This window comes from Poecilia reticulata, linkage group LG8 (assembly GCF_000633615.1).
Source record: "Poecilia reticulata strain Guanapo linkage group LG8, Guppy_female_1.0+MT, whole genome shotgun sequence".
Classification (NCBI taxonomy): domain Eukaryota; kingdom Metazoa; phylum Chordata; class Actinopteri; order Cyprinodontiformes; family Poeciliidae; genus Poecilia; species Poecilia reticulata.
Genome location: NC_024338.1, coordinates 10,294,453 through 10,309,894, shown reverse-complemented (window position 1 = coordinate 10,309,894; position 15,442 = coordinate 10,294,453). Strand labels below are relative to the sequence as shown.

Here is a 15,442-nt window from a genome sequence, read left to right as displayed (position 1 = left end):
GTGTGTGTGTGTGTGTGTGTGTGTGTGTGTGCGTGGTCGTTCATGCTACTGAATGATGTGACTGCAGTCAGACTTTTGGGTGAACAGTTTATGACCTCAAAGCGACTGTTTAGAGAAGCAATAATGGACGCCGCCATCTTTGGATCATTCTTAAAAGTTTATTCAGTAACTGGGAGCCAATAGGAATGTCACAAAATCATAACAAGGCGAAAAAGAAAGCACGACTAATAGCAAGGTCGTTGTGAGGACCACTGACCGCAACTTCTACAGAGAGGTCTGTTTGGATCTGTTGTCGGAGCCACAAGTGGTGTGATGCGTTTCAGTGGAGCAGGCTGCTTTCATAATTTCATAATGGTGATTTTTTTTTTTTTTTCAGTCATTGTTGACGTCCAGATTCACCACGTCTGGCTTCTTCTGATGCAGAATCGCAACGCGCCTCACGTCAACGGTGTAAACGTTGGGTTAAACGCGACACTGTTCAAACGGCAGACGCTTTGGAAAACTGTCTGATTTAGTACCACATATGGAAGTGGCTCAGATCGGATTTTTGGAGGGGATGAAAAGATAAGGATTGCGTCATTTAGACTACCTTGAAATGTGTCAAATCGGGACAAAAACAATCGGATTTGGGTCGCGTTCGCCTGCTGTGTACCGTTTAAATATTTGAACCGTGAGTCAACACGTGTAATTGCCGGAGGGTTAAATCAGTCGGCAGAAATGTTTGATCATGCTTTCTTGCTAAATTGCTCAAACTCTGTCAAATTGGGTAAAGAATAAATTAAAACAATCAGCCTTAGATTTTCTGTTGAATTTATGTCTACGTCCCCCAGAGTCCCAAGTCTTTTGCTGCCACTAACAAAGTATCTATGAAGCACATAAGCATGTAAGTTTATCGTTTTTGAAGCCCCTGTAGTCGTATTTAAGCCAATGTTTTAGAAACTTTAGGACTGATGCTAGATTCGACTCATTCAGCAGGTGAGAGAGAATACTTAAGAGAAATGGTGAGGAGTTTCACCTTCTCAGATTAGACACCAGATGTGATGTAACTGGTAGCGGGCCGCTCCTGCAGCGGGCGCCGAGTCGATGCTCGGAGATTAGTAAATGCAAATGGAAGAAGCCCCGGGAGCTGCTTGGCTCAGCCGCTGTGATGAAAGGGCATGTTCGGCTCTCGGATGAGTTTAATAATTCACCGGTTCTCTGAGTTTGGAAGGAAAGAGTACACCTGTACCACGTATGTACTCACACAGACCAGCACAAACACTTAGCGCCAGGCAGATTGCTCTGAATCGTTGAAAGAAAACGAGAAGCTTGTCTGGTGGGAATTTGCGGAGATTTAAAGAGTGACAGGAGTTACACGGTTTTAATTGGGCTACTTATGCTTCCCCCAGCCGTTATCTAAATATCTACAAATGATCGTAGGTCATTTTTGTTTACATGGAACAATGAGGAAGCCTTTTAAAAATACGTCAAAACTTAGCGGGCATAAAGTTATTACTTATCTCGAGTGTGACTTCGTTTCTGTTTGAAAAATCAGTGCCAAGTCTAAAGATCCATTAAAACCCAGTGCAGTACGGCCGTATTTAAGCACTTTGACTGTGCCAGATTTATTCCACCCGACTCTGATGATGAAGTCTGGCCTCCAAATAGCTCCAGATTAGCAAGAGCTAAATAGAAGACGAAAAAACTGCATTTATTCAATCATAATATAAACAAATGTTTTCATTTGTGGAAAAAAAAAACTCTCATAGCTTGCCTGGTTTGTTACTCTTGATTTAATTAGTGCTGGGCACAAATAAGACCTGCTGAATGCTGACATCTGGTTCCACTGATGTGCGCTGATAGAGTTTGAGGACAAACATTTGTTTTGTTTCTTTAAAGCGGTGATGGTTTGAGATTGCCTTCCTTCAGGGAAAATTGTTTGCTGTGTGTGTGTAGGATGTTAGTTTTCCAGTTTCACCACACACTCTCATTTGGATGTACTGTAGGTCCTCACATTGTAACCTCGCCACAGTCTCTGGTCAAACTCATCTTCCTTTTGGGCCAAATCAAGGTCATGAATGCTCTTAAAGGGTGTGAAAAAGTTCAGCGATTTGTTGATTTTGCGTGAATTTCCACAATTTCCACAATAATTCACAAGAAACTGGAGGGACTAATTGATGCAGTTTGGCAGTGAACAGATAAAAACTGCTTTGAATTGATTGATAAAATAATATTTAAGCGCACTTTTATCTTGACGGTTATATTTATGTCTCCCTTTAGAGAGTATAGAGGGCCACATAAAAGGCTGTGGTGGGCCAGATTTGGCCCCCGGACCTTGAGTTTGACAACAGGTTTTCTTCCAGTATTGTCAGTATTTAGTTCTTCCTATGAACTTTGACCTGCTTTCCTGAAACCTCTGTTACTGTAACAAAAACCACAGAAGAGAATCAAGAGTAAACAGGCGGGATGAATTCACTGCAAGCCAAAGTGGTGGTGCAGTCGATATGCTAACTAGCATGAGACATCAGTTAGCAACATTTACCAAGTCTAGAGGAGAAACAAGCTCATAAAAAAACAAATAAGTGAATCATAACTTGTATATCTTTGCACTAAACTTAGTTAAAACTTCCTCATTTTAGTTAAAACTTCTAAAAATTTGCGCTTTGAGAAAGGAGTAATTCACATTAAATCTAAGCTAGCTCCTTTAGCAGCTAATTATCCAAACCCTGCTATCCCCTGTAGAGAGTATTAGGATCTTTCATCTTGTTGGGTTTTCTTTACATAACCATTATGTAAAAAAAAAAAAAAAAAAAAGGCAACTCTTTTTAGTGCAGAGTAAACCAAATAATTACTAGGAAATAAACAGAGTGCAGCGGCAAACTTAAAAAGTGCCAGCTGCTATTCTAATAATAAACCTAAGAGGTGCTATATCTTTCATTTTGCTAACGTGTTTTTTTTTTTTTGGTTTGTTTTTTGGTGTGAGAGTTGCAAAATCTTCCCCTTTTAACGTCGCTCTGTTTTACATCCCTCCCTTCATCTCTGTGATTCCTCCGTTTATTATTCCGTTTCTCCTTCATTTGGAGCTCAGTGTGCGCTGCTCAGCCGTCTACCCAGTGGGAGTAAAAACCACTGCCCAGTTTTTACTGCTAGCTGACTGATTGCATGAGCGAGTGCGACTGCACGGCGGTTTACTGCATTGTGCGGAAGTGCTGACTAGCAGGACTCTGTTTGAAATGTGTGGGATAGAGACAGAAAATAATGGCCTATTTGGGGGCTTAGCCTTCATTTACTCAGCAAATGGAGTGAGAGAGAGAGAGAGGAGAAGAATGGAGACGGTATTGAGAAAGAGATTGCGGCGTAAAACTCCGCGCTCTGACATGCCATTTAGCACCAGTAAGGCCGATTCATTAGAGCATGTAAATAACCGGAGCTCCGAATTATACCGGCTGACAAAAACAATTACAGACCAAGTTAAGCACCCAGAACAAATTGTCCAATTCTCGCGTAATTTGGTAAACACAGAGATAACCAATTGGCATGTAAATGCTTGAATTTGTAAGGAGGAAGTGGTCGGGAGTCAATGTTGCAGAGGAGAATTCAATAATTAAAACACAAAGGAGGCTTCATATTGGCGTCCCAGAGGGAATGAAGTTATATAAAATGTTTGTGTCATGAATATGAACAGCTACGGTTGAATGCAGAAGTTGTGAATCACCAAACGAAAAGATACACACACCTTGTTGTTCCTCACTGTTCGAATCAGGCCAAACTTTAAGGTCAGTTAGAATTACTAAAATGATTTATTTGGGTTTTTTAATGAAGCGTTGGAACAGTGGAGCATGAGAGCGCCCACATGTGCTTTAGAGATGTCAGAGTTTGAGAAGAATACCCCCCCCACACACACACACACACACACTTCGCTTCACGAGTCAGCAACAGATGGCCGCTTTTCCATTCACAAAGAGAATTATAAGATGAGTTGCAGGAATAAATAGGTGAGCAGGAACAGATAAAAAGAGGCAGATCAGAGGCGATGCAGAAATCTGCTCATTCTTTGTGGGTCTGTGCTTGATTTGGAAAAGGAGGACGTTTTCTTTAGACAAACTTCAAACTTGTAGCGCTTTGAAATAAGCGTAAAGACATACAAAAAAAATGGAACAGGGCCATATGTTTCAGTCATGCCGCCCACACTGAAGAAGCTGCCTTATGCAATAAATAATCAAAGAAAGATTTGGACAATGTTTTTGTTTACCAACGTTTCTATTTCTGGTCGTATTATCAACAGAAAGCAGCCTCAGATGAGTCAATTTATGTATTTATGAAATATTTTCCGGCGACACTTTGTGAGAGAGGCACATTTAAAATCCATGTTTTTTCTCCTTACAAATTTCATTTGATGCATATTTGAGCTAAAAACCTCAAGTAATAGCAAATCAACCATTTCTAGGGTAAAATAAAAACCAAGACAGCTAAAACCAGATTCCTGCAAAGGTCAACAATTGTTCACAAGAAGTCGTACACAATTTTATGTAATAGAGGAAAAAAACCTCGCCCCCTGTGAAGAAGTGATGCCAACCATAATTAATGTTTTTTTGTGATTTTATAGATTAATCTGTTTACCATATAGCTTCTCGTAATGAGCTGCATTATTCGTTAAAGTTACCAGCTTACACTCTTGAGGATTTGTTTTGGATTTCAACAGGATTTGAAGTCCCCCCCCCAACTTCTTCAAATCAGACAAAATTGGTGTCAAACGTTTGTGTAGCAAAAAGTTTTGTTTGTGCTGCTTTCATTTTAAAGATATTAAGAAATGTTTCCAGAGGTCATGAAATGTCAACCAGCCCCATCCGACTTCTTCAAATCAGACAAAATTGGTGTCAAACGTTTGTGTAGCAAAAAGTTTTGTTTGTGCTGCTTTCATTTTAAAGATATTAAGAAATGTTTCCAGAGGTCATGAAAGGTCAACCAGCCCCCTCCCCCCATCTTCTTCAAATCAGACAAAATTGATGTTAATCATTTCGACAATGTTTGCGCAGCAATTTTTTTTGTTGTTTGTGCTGCTTTGGCTTTGAAGATATGAATGAAATTTCAAAGGTTGTTTTGATTTTGTAAAAGTGTGGGCGCTGGTTGACCTTTTGACCTTTAAACTTTCATTAATACCTTCAAAGCCAAAGCAGCGCAAACAAAAATGTCGAGTTGATTGACACCAATCTTGTCTGATTTGAAGAAGGAGTGGGGTTGTGGGGTGACCTTTCATGACCTCTGGAAACATTTCTTAATAACTTTAAATTGAAAACGTGTGCTGCAGAAACGTTTTGTCTGATTTGAATTTGAACCTCACTCAGGTCTTCAGGTCTTATTACTTGGGATATTGTAATTTAATACAAGTAAATATTTTGAGTTGTAATTATTATATCATAGAGATTTAGTTAATATTTGTTTCAAAAACTGTTTACATCCCATGAGAAGCAGAAGACGTTTGGTTAGCAAAAGATGGAGGTTTTTCTTTCCGAGAGAGATTTTTTTTCTTCCCTTTGCTTCAACACTGTCGTGAATCATAACCGTTACGTTTGATTTGTTCACCAAAGTTCGTCTTGATAATTGATCTGGCTCCTCCTCGTTGTTGGATTCGACTAAAATTACGACGTACACGGCAAACAACTTTAATTCATTTCGAGCAGAGTGCAGTTTATAAATCAAACTGTTGTATGTAAAGGGACAAAATAATCCAAGTTTGTAAAAAAAAAAAGAGGAAGAAAGAAAGAAAGTAGAGCTATAAGGGAACTCCATACTTTGTTTTTTGTTTTTCTTCTCAAGTCAGAAACAGGTTGCATTTCACAGAATACTCAATGCATTAAACAACACCGCACTATTTTTCTTTCCTTCTCTGCGACTCCTACCTCTTTGCATCTATTTTCCTTTCTTCCTCTTTTTATCTCTGTGTACTTGTGAGTGTGTGTGAGTGTGACTGCAGTCATGTCAGAGTAAGGCCGGCTGAAGCCCTTACAGCAGTCAGCTTCTTTGATGTTGAGCCCTGCCGAATTAGGCCATCACCCAGCGGTGCTCTGCTGACTGCCTGCACCCACACACTGTCTCTCGCACACAAGCACACACACACCGACATGCACACCCACGCACACACACACAAACAAGGTACACACATACCAACCAAAACAAATGCATCCTGGCAGGAAAGCACGCACATTGAAAATGAAAAGTTTCTGTGCCGCTGCTCACACAGGACACACACTCGGCAAACCCTGGGATGATGCGCTCAGAAATCAACGTCCACAAACATTTCATCACTCTCAACCAACGCTTCACACCCGCTTCTCCTGCGCGCGTCTCTTTAATAAACATAAATGTAAATCTTCACGAGCGCCTCCCCTCTGAGGCTTCTGCACAATGGCGCGTCGAAGAACCAACGCGCAACACCGACGGACGCGCGTGCAGGCGAAATGTAGGACAATCGGAGGGAATTTATTCAGAATCGCAGGAGTACAGGCGAGGATGCGTTCCCTTTTTGGGAATCGGCCGCCTTGGAAAGCTTCCCGAACCGGCTGGTCATACTGTATGAAATGGACAAAGCGCCATTTTTGCTGGCTGTCGCCCTCCGTTGTTTACCGGAGAGTTGGATTAAAAAGCAAAAGGAAGGAAATCTGTTGGTGGATAAATAGGTAAAAAGACAGCGACATGTTCTGTAAGGAGTCCCAGTGAAAGTCTCTTAGCAAAAAGCACAAAACAGAAATAAAAACCTATTTAAAGGCAAAATGAGGCAGATATTTTTTACACTTCACATTGCAGCCACACGCTTTGACCAATTTTGATGTTACATCGTGTGATGGATCAGAAGTAAGAGGAAAATGACGATGGCAAAACCTGCAGAGACGTTCACCGAGACTGACAGGCCGGGCAGGGAAGCAGCCAAGAGGCTGATGGTTACTCTGGAGGAGCTGCACCGCTGAAAAGACAGTTATGTAACCATGAGTTTCGCGGTGTGGTGATGCTTTTCTTGTGTGAGAGTTGATGGGAAGAAATCCTGGGAAAAAAAATAACCATCATATTGGGGCACCTTCAAGCAGGACAGCAACCCTAATCATCTGGTTAGCATTACGATGGAGTAGATAAAAGAATTATTTGTGTTAGAATGGCCTAATTAAAGTCTAAATCCAATCATGAATACGTTGCACTATATCCAGCTTGTAGAGACAAAACTGGCAGACAAATTATGTAAAAAAGGAGGAACATGTTGGTGTCAAACTCCAGGGCTGTCATCAAGGAATCCACATGAAAAAAAGAAACTGCATCGTTTTAACTTGTGACTATGCAAAAATTATTCAGCCTTTCTGCATTATTTTTTATTTTTTTTACTCCCAACCATAAGTCCTGGCAAGAGGGAGCGAAATAAACTGAGCTATGAGGAACATGCCATGTGACAGCTGTTGAACTCAACATTGCAACCCCTCCGTCTATCCACTCCACTTCCTTTTTATGCGTTTCTTGACATACTACGAACGTCAAACGTCTGCAGGGACAACATGAGACGTTAGGAGGGGCTGAAACTCTAGAAACTTGAGAGATAAAATGTTTTACTTCTTGCTTTGAGAACACAGACGACCTTCGCTGCGGGGTTGAGTTCGCTTTCCTCTTAGATGAGGATGCAAGCAGGAAAGTGATCAGAGGGTGACGTGTTTAGCCAGCCAGGACTTGTTAGTTACAGTTTTGACTCAAGTAGCAAATCTATTTGTTTACCTGTGGTTGACATGCCTGTAAGAGCTTTCTGTTTTACACCTTTACTTTAGAAGAGGAATTTTAAACTGCGGGATGAATGTATGCGGTTCCTGTGTGCCGTCAAAGCCATCATCATCAGGAGCTGCTAAGCTTTCCCAGCTAAAAATGTGAAATCAAGACGCATCATGTTTACGAACTGTGTGTTGCTTTAAATGTGTTTCTTGTTTGGTGTGAGTGTTAAGACAAGGAGGGTCAAATATCTAATCTATCACTGTGTCAGTTGTTTGTAATTGTAAATGAAAGCTGAAGTTCTATTTGCCGATTACCCAGAGCAGTTTGCGGGCGATGAAATGTTTTGGAATTGGAGATTTGGCGATTGAATTATAAAACTATTCTTTCCAACTCTGACCCATATTTCATGCACGATGAGGGACATTTGTGTGTCATACGTCCTCTGACCATCTGGCTGTAGCTGAGTTTGAGCTCATGTGTAAAATAGTTTGGTATTTCATTGAACAGGAACACATAAAAATGCTCCGATTAAATTTTACATGTTATATGTCTAGTTTGACCGTTTTTCAATCAATCAATCAAATTTTATTTGTATAGCACATTTCAGCAGCAAGGCATTTCAAAGTGCTTTACATCATAACAAACACAAAAACACAAAGTCATGCAACATAGAATCAACAATCAAAACATTACATTAAGTCAAGTCCCATTGTTAGATTCGTAATTGATTCCATTTCAAACACAACTCTAAACAGGAGGGTTTTAGTCGAGATTTAAAGGCACTCAGTGTTTCAGCAGTTCTACAGTTTTCTGAAAGTTTGTTCCAGATTATGGTGCTTAGAATCTGAATGCTTTTACATGACTTTTACATAATCACCAAGCTGTTGTTGCCAAATGTGTTCAAAAATGACCTAATCTGATTCACTGGACAAAATGAACCTTGAATTTGGATTTAAATTAAGTGTTAACACCAGACTTTGATTTTTGTAATTCCTTATTATTATTATTATTATTATTATTATTATTATTATTATTATTATTATTGTTGTTGTTGTTGTTGTTGTTGTTGTTGTTGTTGTTATTTTTTTAAAGATATAAACTAATTTAATCTATGTAGACATGGACCAGAGTGAGATCATCTTGAGGTACTGAACACATAAAAAGATTTAAAACAACAACATAATATGATCTAGTTGGTTGTATTTAAAAAGGTTCACCAACCAGCCTGTAGTTTGTCAAACAGTATTTTTAACAAGTGACTTTGAAAACAATMCAAAAACTGACTTTTTTTAGGTAGTGAGAAAATAAAAAATGTAAAAGTGACAAAAAGAACCAGACAGAGTCGACCTGTTTTACTTTAACACTCTGGTCACTTTGGGACTTCCTCCAGAAATCTCTATAAACTGACTGTAAACCTGAGAAATGGCAGCAGGTAAAAGTTTCAGTTTTAAAATTTTACTTTTGCAAAAGGCCTTGATACCCGTAGCCTATTTTTATTTTTTTATCAGTCATTATAAAGCTAGTCATCGTTCTAAATTAAAAAGAAATAAAAGATGTACCATACAAATGCCATATTTGCTGTTCTGCTAAATACGTTTTATTTGTTTTGTATTGCCCTGCTGAATGAGGAGTCTGGAAATCCCATTTAGCAGAGAAAGATAAGGCTGGTCTGCGCATTACAACATCTATGCTGTAATAAACAAACTCTCTCTCTCTCTCTCTGGCGGCCTGGAACAGCCCTCTGGTCAAACTGGAGACCGGCCAAGGACCTTTCCATCAATTCACTGCTGGTTTTTTTTATTTTATTCTTTCTTTCTCTCTCTGTCTATCTGCGCTTTTAGTTTTCTCTGTTTTTCAACTCCCTCTGTCTATTTCTCTCTCTCCGTCCACTTAATTATTTCCACTGTTGCCTCTCCAGTATGAAGACGTGGTGCGGGACGGCCTGAGGAGCCGAAACTACTACTTACATGTTACGTAATCGCCACAGAAAAGCATAAAGCGCCACCAAAGCTACCTTAGCTCGGAGAAAGTTGCCCAACTTCACGTTTCTGTCCGAGTGAGGAGAGCAGGTGCTCGTCGCAGAAGACAAAAGCCGACTCGGTCCCACGGCGACGCGCAGATACAATTGCATCACGCAGCCGGGCCTCCCCTGCGCGCCGCGCCACACATGGCGCGCCGCGTCGCTGCTGCATATCAATTACACGGGGAAGTGAAGATCTATTTCTAATTCAATCAGTCAGCACTGGTGTCACATTCCTCGCTCTCTGGCTTCCTCCCTGCCTCTCCGAAACCATTTCCCGACTCGCCCGATTCTGCGCCGAAGCGTTTCGGTTGGGAGCGTTTGTTTGTGCGCCAGAGTCTGAGTCTGCAACACCACAGCCTGCTGGGAACAAATTTATTTACGTGTAATTGTTGTGGAGATGACATGAGAGAGGAGCCTGGAGGCAGTTTTAGGTTAAAGTTAAAGACTCGGTGGTCGTCTTTGGTTCAGCATCTGCCAGCTTTTTGAATCTGTTGGGTTAAAAACAAACTCAAACCCATTTGTTTTTTGTCTTGGTTACTCAGTCAAACATGTAACATTCTGGGCTTTGGTTTACTTAACATTACTGGCTTAGGGTTTCAGTTTAACCCAATTAATTAGGATTTTAACGAATTCTCTAATGTGTTCATTAGAGAAACACTTGGTCAAAGAAAAAAACTGTCACTGCGGTGGTTGGTTTTTGCAAACATTAGTAAATAGCAAATAGTAGCATGCATGTCAAAACAGTTTGTGTCCAGGATGTGTGGTGTCTGCAGAGATGTTAGTTGCCCTTTTCCTGACCTAAGACCTGTACAAGTCAAGGATGGTCAGCTGTGACGATCCTCTCTGTATTCTATATATCTGCTATTAAGTAGGGCTGTTGTAAAAGGATACTTTAGTACTCTATCGATTATCTTTACGATTAATCGAGTAATCAGATCTCTCTCTCTGTCTCTCTTTGCCGTTATGCTGCTGGCACTGAACAACAACTCGTAGGCGGAAGTGAGCGCGATGCCCCACACAAATAATGATTAGCTAAATAATAAAACATAATTTTACAAAGCTTCGAGGATGATACATTTTCCTCAAGGAATTTTAACGATTGAGGTACTCGAATCATTCCAGGGATCGTTACAGCCCTACTATTAAGGCAACCAAATATAGAATAATTCATTACCTGGATTATAGAACAAGCTATATTCGGGTTCAAATGAATTAGTTTTATTCATTTTCTATACATTCAGAATCTCGCCTGTCAAGGGGTATTTTTTCTTTTCACTGATTCTTGTTTGCAGTTTCACTCTTTCATCAACCTGAATTTACTTTCACTTAGTTTACCTGGGGATACTAAAAAATGTTTATAATACCTGCACTCTAGGTTTTTTCTTTGCATTCTTGATTTGGTGCAAACTTGATTTTTCCTTTTTTTTTTTTTCTTTTTTTATAAAAATCCTCAGCAGTGCTTTGAGGTCATGATGTACCAGCTTCTTTCTTTACTTTTCCCAAAGCTCTTGCTTCCTTGTGAGAAAATGACTCACTCTATTTTCTCTCTCTCTGTCTATCTCTCTTTTAGATCACAACCACTTGAACAATGCAGCTCTACCCCCGCTGGGACCGGCCATGGCCTTGTCTCACCCTCACAACAACCTGGGAATCGGCTTCAATAAGTACACCTCGCTCAAGGCCGTAGGTGAGTTGACCTCCGCAGAAACACCGACGAGCATCCGCTCCGACTGCACTGAAAGCGGCAAATCTTTCCATCTGCACCATTTGGATATATTTGTGAATGCTAACGAATACAGCTACTGATGTAAGACGGAACAAGGTATGCAGAAAAGGTGGGACGGAGTGAAAAGCGGAGAAAGGGGAAGCCTCCTTTACGGTAACGGGTGTCATCGTGGGTCATCATTCATTTCTGAAGGCTCAGTCTGATGCCTGACTTTCATATTGCAAAGGATTATTGCAGTCATGATGTGAATAGTAAGACTGAATTCACCCGTTCACAAGAAAAAAATATCCCAACGTCCTGGTTTTATTACCTGCCTGGTTTTAAATACACATTAATTCCACCTGCTGGAGTTTATTCTAGCTCTTTCATGCAGAACAATAGTGGAGTGCTATTAAATCGAGTTTAATCATAATATCACATGATTCTTGCAAGTCACGCCAAACACTGCCACCTGCTGGTCAACAAGTGGAAGTAAAAAAACTGTTTCCAACCAACAGTCAAGTCAAAAATGTCTCCAGCAGCTGGAGGACATTTAGGATAAAAACTCTACTGGTAAAATATATATTGGTGACATCAATCATCAAATGACTATTACAGTTGACTGTTTGCTGTTTTGCTTTGTTTTTAAGAAAATGCAGCTGGTTGAGGCTGAACTACATAGGCGCAATGCTACTTGAGACCCTATTCGCTGACGTTTGAAAACCTTGCTGCCTATTGGCTACACCCCAAAGGACAGATATCAGTATGTTAGCTTTTACGTGGGACAGTGTATCGATGTATATGTAGTTTATGTAGTGTTTGAGGCTGTTATGCAACAGCAATTCTTTGTATCCTCCCTGCCCACAGCTATCGGCATCCACAGCGAGGTCTGTATTTAAACTTCTGATTTCAATCGCACATATCCTACCAATATGTGTATGTATTTTATTTCATATTTAAGATTGACTGAAAAATTGTTATTGTAAAATTAAACATAAAACGAATCCTCAAAAATACAATTTGCCTCCTAATTTGTCTACACAGAGCGCGAAGCTAAAATACCAGTTTTAAAAAGGAAATCTAAATAGGAACATTTAGAAGTACAACCAGTTTCCAAAAATTCACGTCTTTAGCGTTACCCAAATGGACCTTACCAAGCTCCGCCCAGAAACGCCCCTCGAAAGTCTCACGTGACTGCATGTCTCTCAAACAAAGCCTCGCAGTGCTTAGCTTCTATGTGTAATTTCATTTTGACTGACTCTCTGTAGAGTATTTCTGAGTTGATTAGTGTAACATTTCTGCCGGATTTTCTGCCGGTCCACATTGCATATTGATCTGTTCAGCTAACGTAAGACTGTGTAACAGACAGGCTTCAAGGTGGAGAAGTTGAATCGGTACTGCCCTTATGCTTTACTTGGCTGAAAGGTTTTTATAATGGATGTGTTTATTATTGACTTTCTTTTTTTTATTCACTAAACACAAAGAAAGCAAAGCAATAATACTTACACCAGCAGACACTCCTTTGTTCTTATTGATCCTACGACGGTTGAGCTGCAAATGCGGTCGTGCACAACCTTTGATCCAAGCAAGACATTCCGTTTCAGATTTTGGATATCTGTGAATTTTAGTTCCACAAATACGATCAGGATACCTGACATCGCCTGTACAGATACCCCACTGACACTGGAGAACCATTCTTTTTCGAGTCCTGACGCAAAAACTTTCTGCCAGTCTGCTAGTCCATAATGTACATAAGCATGTGTTTACTACAGTAGCTTGCGTTTGTGAGACGGTCAAGCACGTGGTAGCTGCGCTGTGATGTAAAATGGGCATTAGCCAATGAAACGCGGCCCCTGTGGTAAGGTCCATTACGCTTTTGCAGTAAAAGTTACATTTCTTATTGGTTCTTACACGTGTTTGACGTGCTCTCGGAGGGCCGGTTCCACCGGATCGGACCTCAACTCTGCCCAACATAAACACAACCTCCACTCAGACCGACCCGATTCATTAAACCTTTTTCATACATTTCATGTGTGCAGATAGAAAAAAAACACTCTTCATCTGATCACTGCAGACAGAGGAGGGCGTCGTAACAAAGATGGGGGAGGACAGCCTGACACGTGTGTGTGCTGCTCAACATGAGAGCGCCCATAAGAGCAGGAGAGAAACACATGAGCTGCAGAGCCCAGCGAGTCGGGGACAACRCGGTTTTGAAGGGCAAACTGATAACTCGCAACAGAGATTTAACAGAAGTAAGAATAACACAGAAGTGCAATTAAAGCAGCAAGTAGGAAGGAGGGAAGGGGAAGAAAGACTGTGAGCTGCGGCTGAGGAGAAAACAGAGACGCTCCCGTCTCATTATTCTGCTCTGTGAGTGAAAAACAAAGGCTGATTGCAGCTGCAGCAGAGAACCAACCACTCCAAAATGAGCATCAGACACATTTCACCCCAAAACACTTCAAAGTAACAAATCCCTCACACACCGAGGTGCAATATGCTCCGTTCTCGCTCTCTCAGTTTCTAAGTACTGAGCTCAGTCTGAGGACTTGCATTCTCCTCTGTTTGCTACCTGCTCTTAGCAGAACAATGTTACAAATATAAGGACAGACAGCACAGAGTTTTTTTTATTATTGTCTTCTAAGCCTTATGCATTACTTTGTATATTTCTTTATTTTGTTTCAGTTTTCATCTTATGAAGAATACTGACATTTTCGAAGAATGAAACATACCCATGCCAGTAGGTGATGTTAAAGCTTAACAAAAAGAAAAGTCTGCGCCTTTTTAATTCATTTTAACACCGTTCATAACGTTGTACTTCCCATTTAGCAAGAGGTGTCCAGTGTTGGATTGAGGATCATTTTCTATCCATTACATTTGATTGTCATGGTTTCCAGTGGACATGATCTAACATGTCACAGCTATAGTTCATTAGATACATTGTGCATATTTAATACACAAATATGGAACCTGTAAAATACAAACTGGATGGATGAATGCCTTTTGAATTTTGACAAAAGGCACAAATGCATCAGGAGACGTTAGTTTGGCTAAATATTCACGCTAGTGCCAACTTAGTGACTTTGTCATCTTTTTGATTTAATTTTTACTTGTCCACAAAAACATTTCCATCATAAATAATTCAAGTGTGAAATAAATGGAAAGTTTTTTGCCAATGGAGTTTTATATTAAACCATATGTTAGCTAAATGTTTAGGAAAATTATAATTGAAACTGTTTTTGTGTTAATAAAGTTTTCACAAATCAAAAAGTGTGTTTAAAAACCAGTCTAGATTTTTTTTTTCAGTACAAATGAGAGTTATAAAACAGATGTCAACGTTAGCATTGTTAGCATACTAACAATGCTAGCCTAGCTATGAACAGTAGCTGACAGGAGTGTTGTTAACATAACCAAAAGGAAATCTTTATTAGTCCATATCTGTCTTAATAACAAACTAACAAGAACTACGTCCTTGAATACTTCAAAATAAGAGTCTCAGACATAGCTTCCTGTTGTAAAGATTGAAACATTCACCTTTATATCAAAGATTTAATTGCGTTTGTCCCCCAGCAATGTATTTTACATTCAGTCAAGAAGTTTGTTTCAGGTCAACATTTTGCACTCTTCTCAATGATCAACGAAAACGGTTTTGTTGAGGCTGGAAGCTTCTCCTTTCATTCACCCTAATCCAAATTCTCTATCAGATTCAAGTCATGACTCCTGCATGAAAACGTAAATATTACTTCTGTTAAAGAAAATTATTTTAAACCCAAATCTGCCTGAAGGTCCAACCAAATTTATATGCCGATGAGATTTTCCTTATATTTCTTTTGATCGATACAAATCAACTTTAAATATGCATTTTGGACTGTTCAGTTTTTTCTAAAAACAACTTTTTTCTTTTTTTTTACACTTTTTTCAACACAATAGAAAATAAAGGAATTTGATCAATATCTTTTAAACAGTCAAACTGACCAGCATTTTTCTCTGAATTT

The 15,442-nt window shown here is 39.8% G+C and overlaps 1 protein-coding gene and 1 long non-coding RNA gene across 4 annotated transcripts in view; one reads left to right on the top strand and one right to left on the bottom strand.

Annotated features, from left to right (window-relative positions):
• The window catches only part of LOC103468561 (uncharacterized), a 58,660-nt gene extending 47,357 nt beyond the window's left edge, over nucleotides 1-11,303 (bottom strand). For all 3 annotated transcript variants that reach the window (XR_534233.2, XR_001776881.1, XR_534232.2), the window contains exon 1: nucleotides 9,737-11,303. This is a non-coding gene — a long non-coding RNA (uncharacterized LOC103468561). The remainder of the gene's footprint in view (nucleotides 1-9,736) is intronic.
• The window catches only part of LOC103468563 (protein shisa-9), a 92,059-nt gene that overhangs the window by 70,039 nt on the left and 6,578 nt on the right, over nucleotides 1-15,442 (top strand). The window contains exon 4 of the mRNA XM_008415697.2: nucleotides 11,316-11,432. Within this exon, the coding sequence (XP_008413919.1) occupies nucleotides 11,316-11,432 (117 nt within the window). The remainder of the gene's footprint in view (nucleotides 1-11,315; nucleotides 11,433-15,442) is intronic.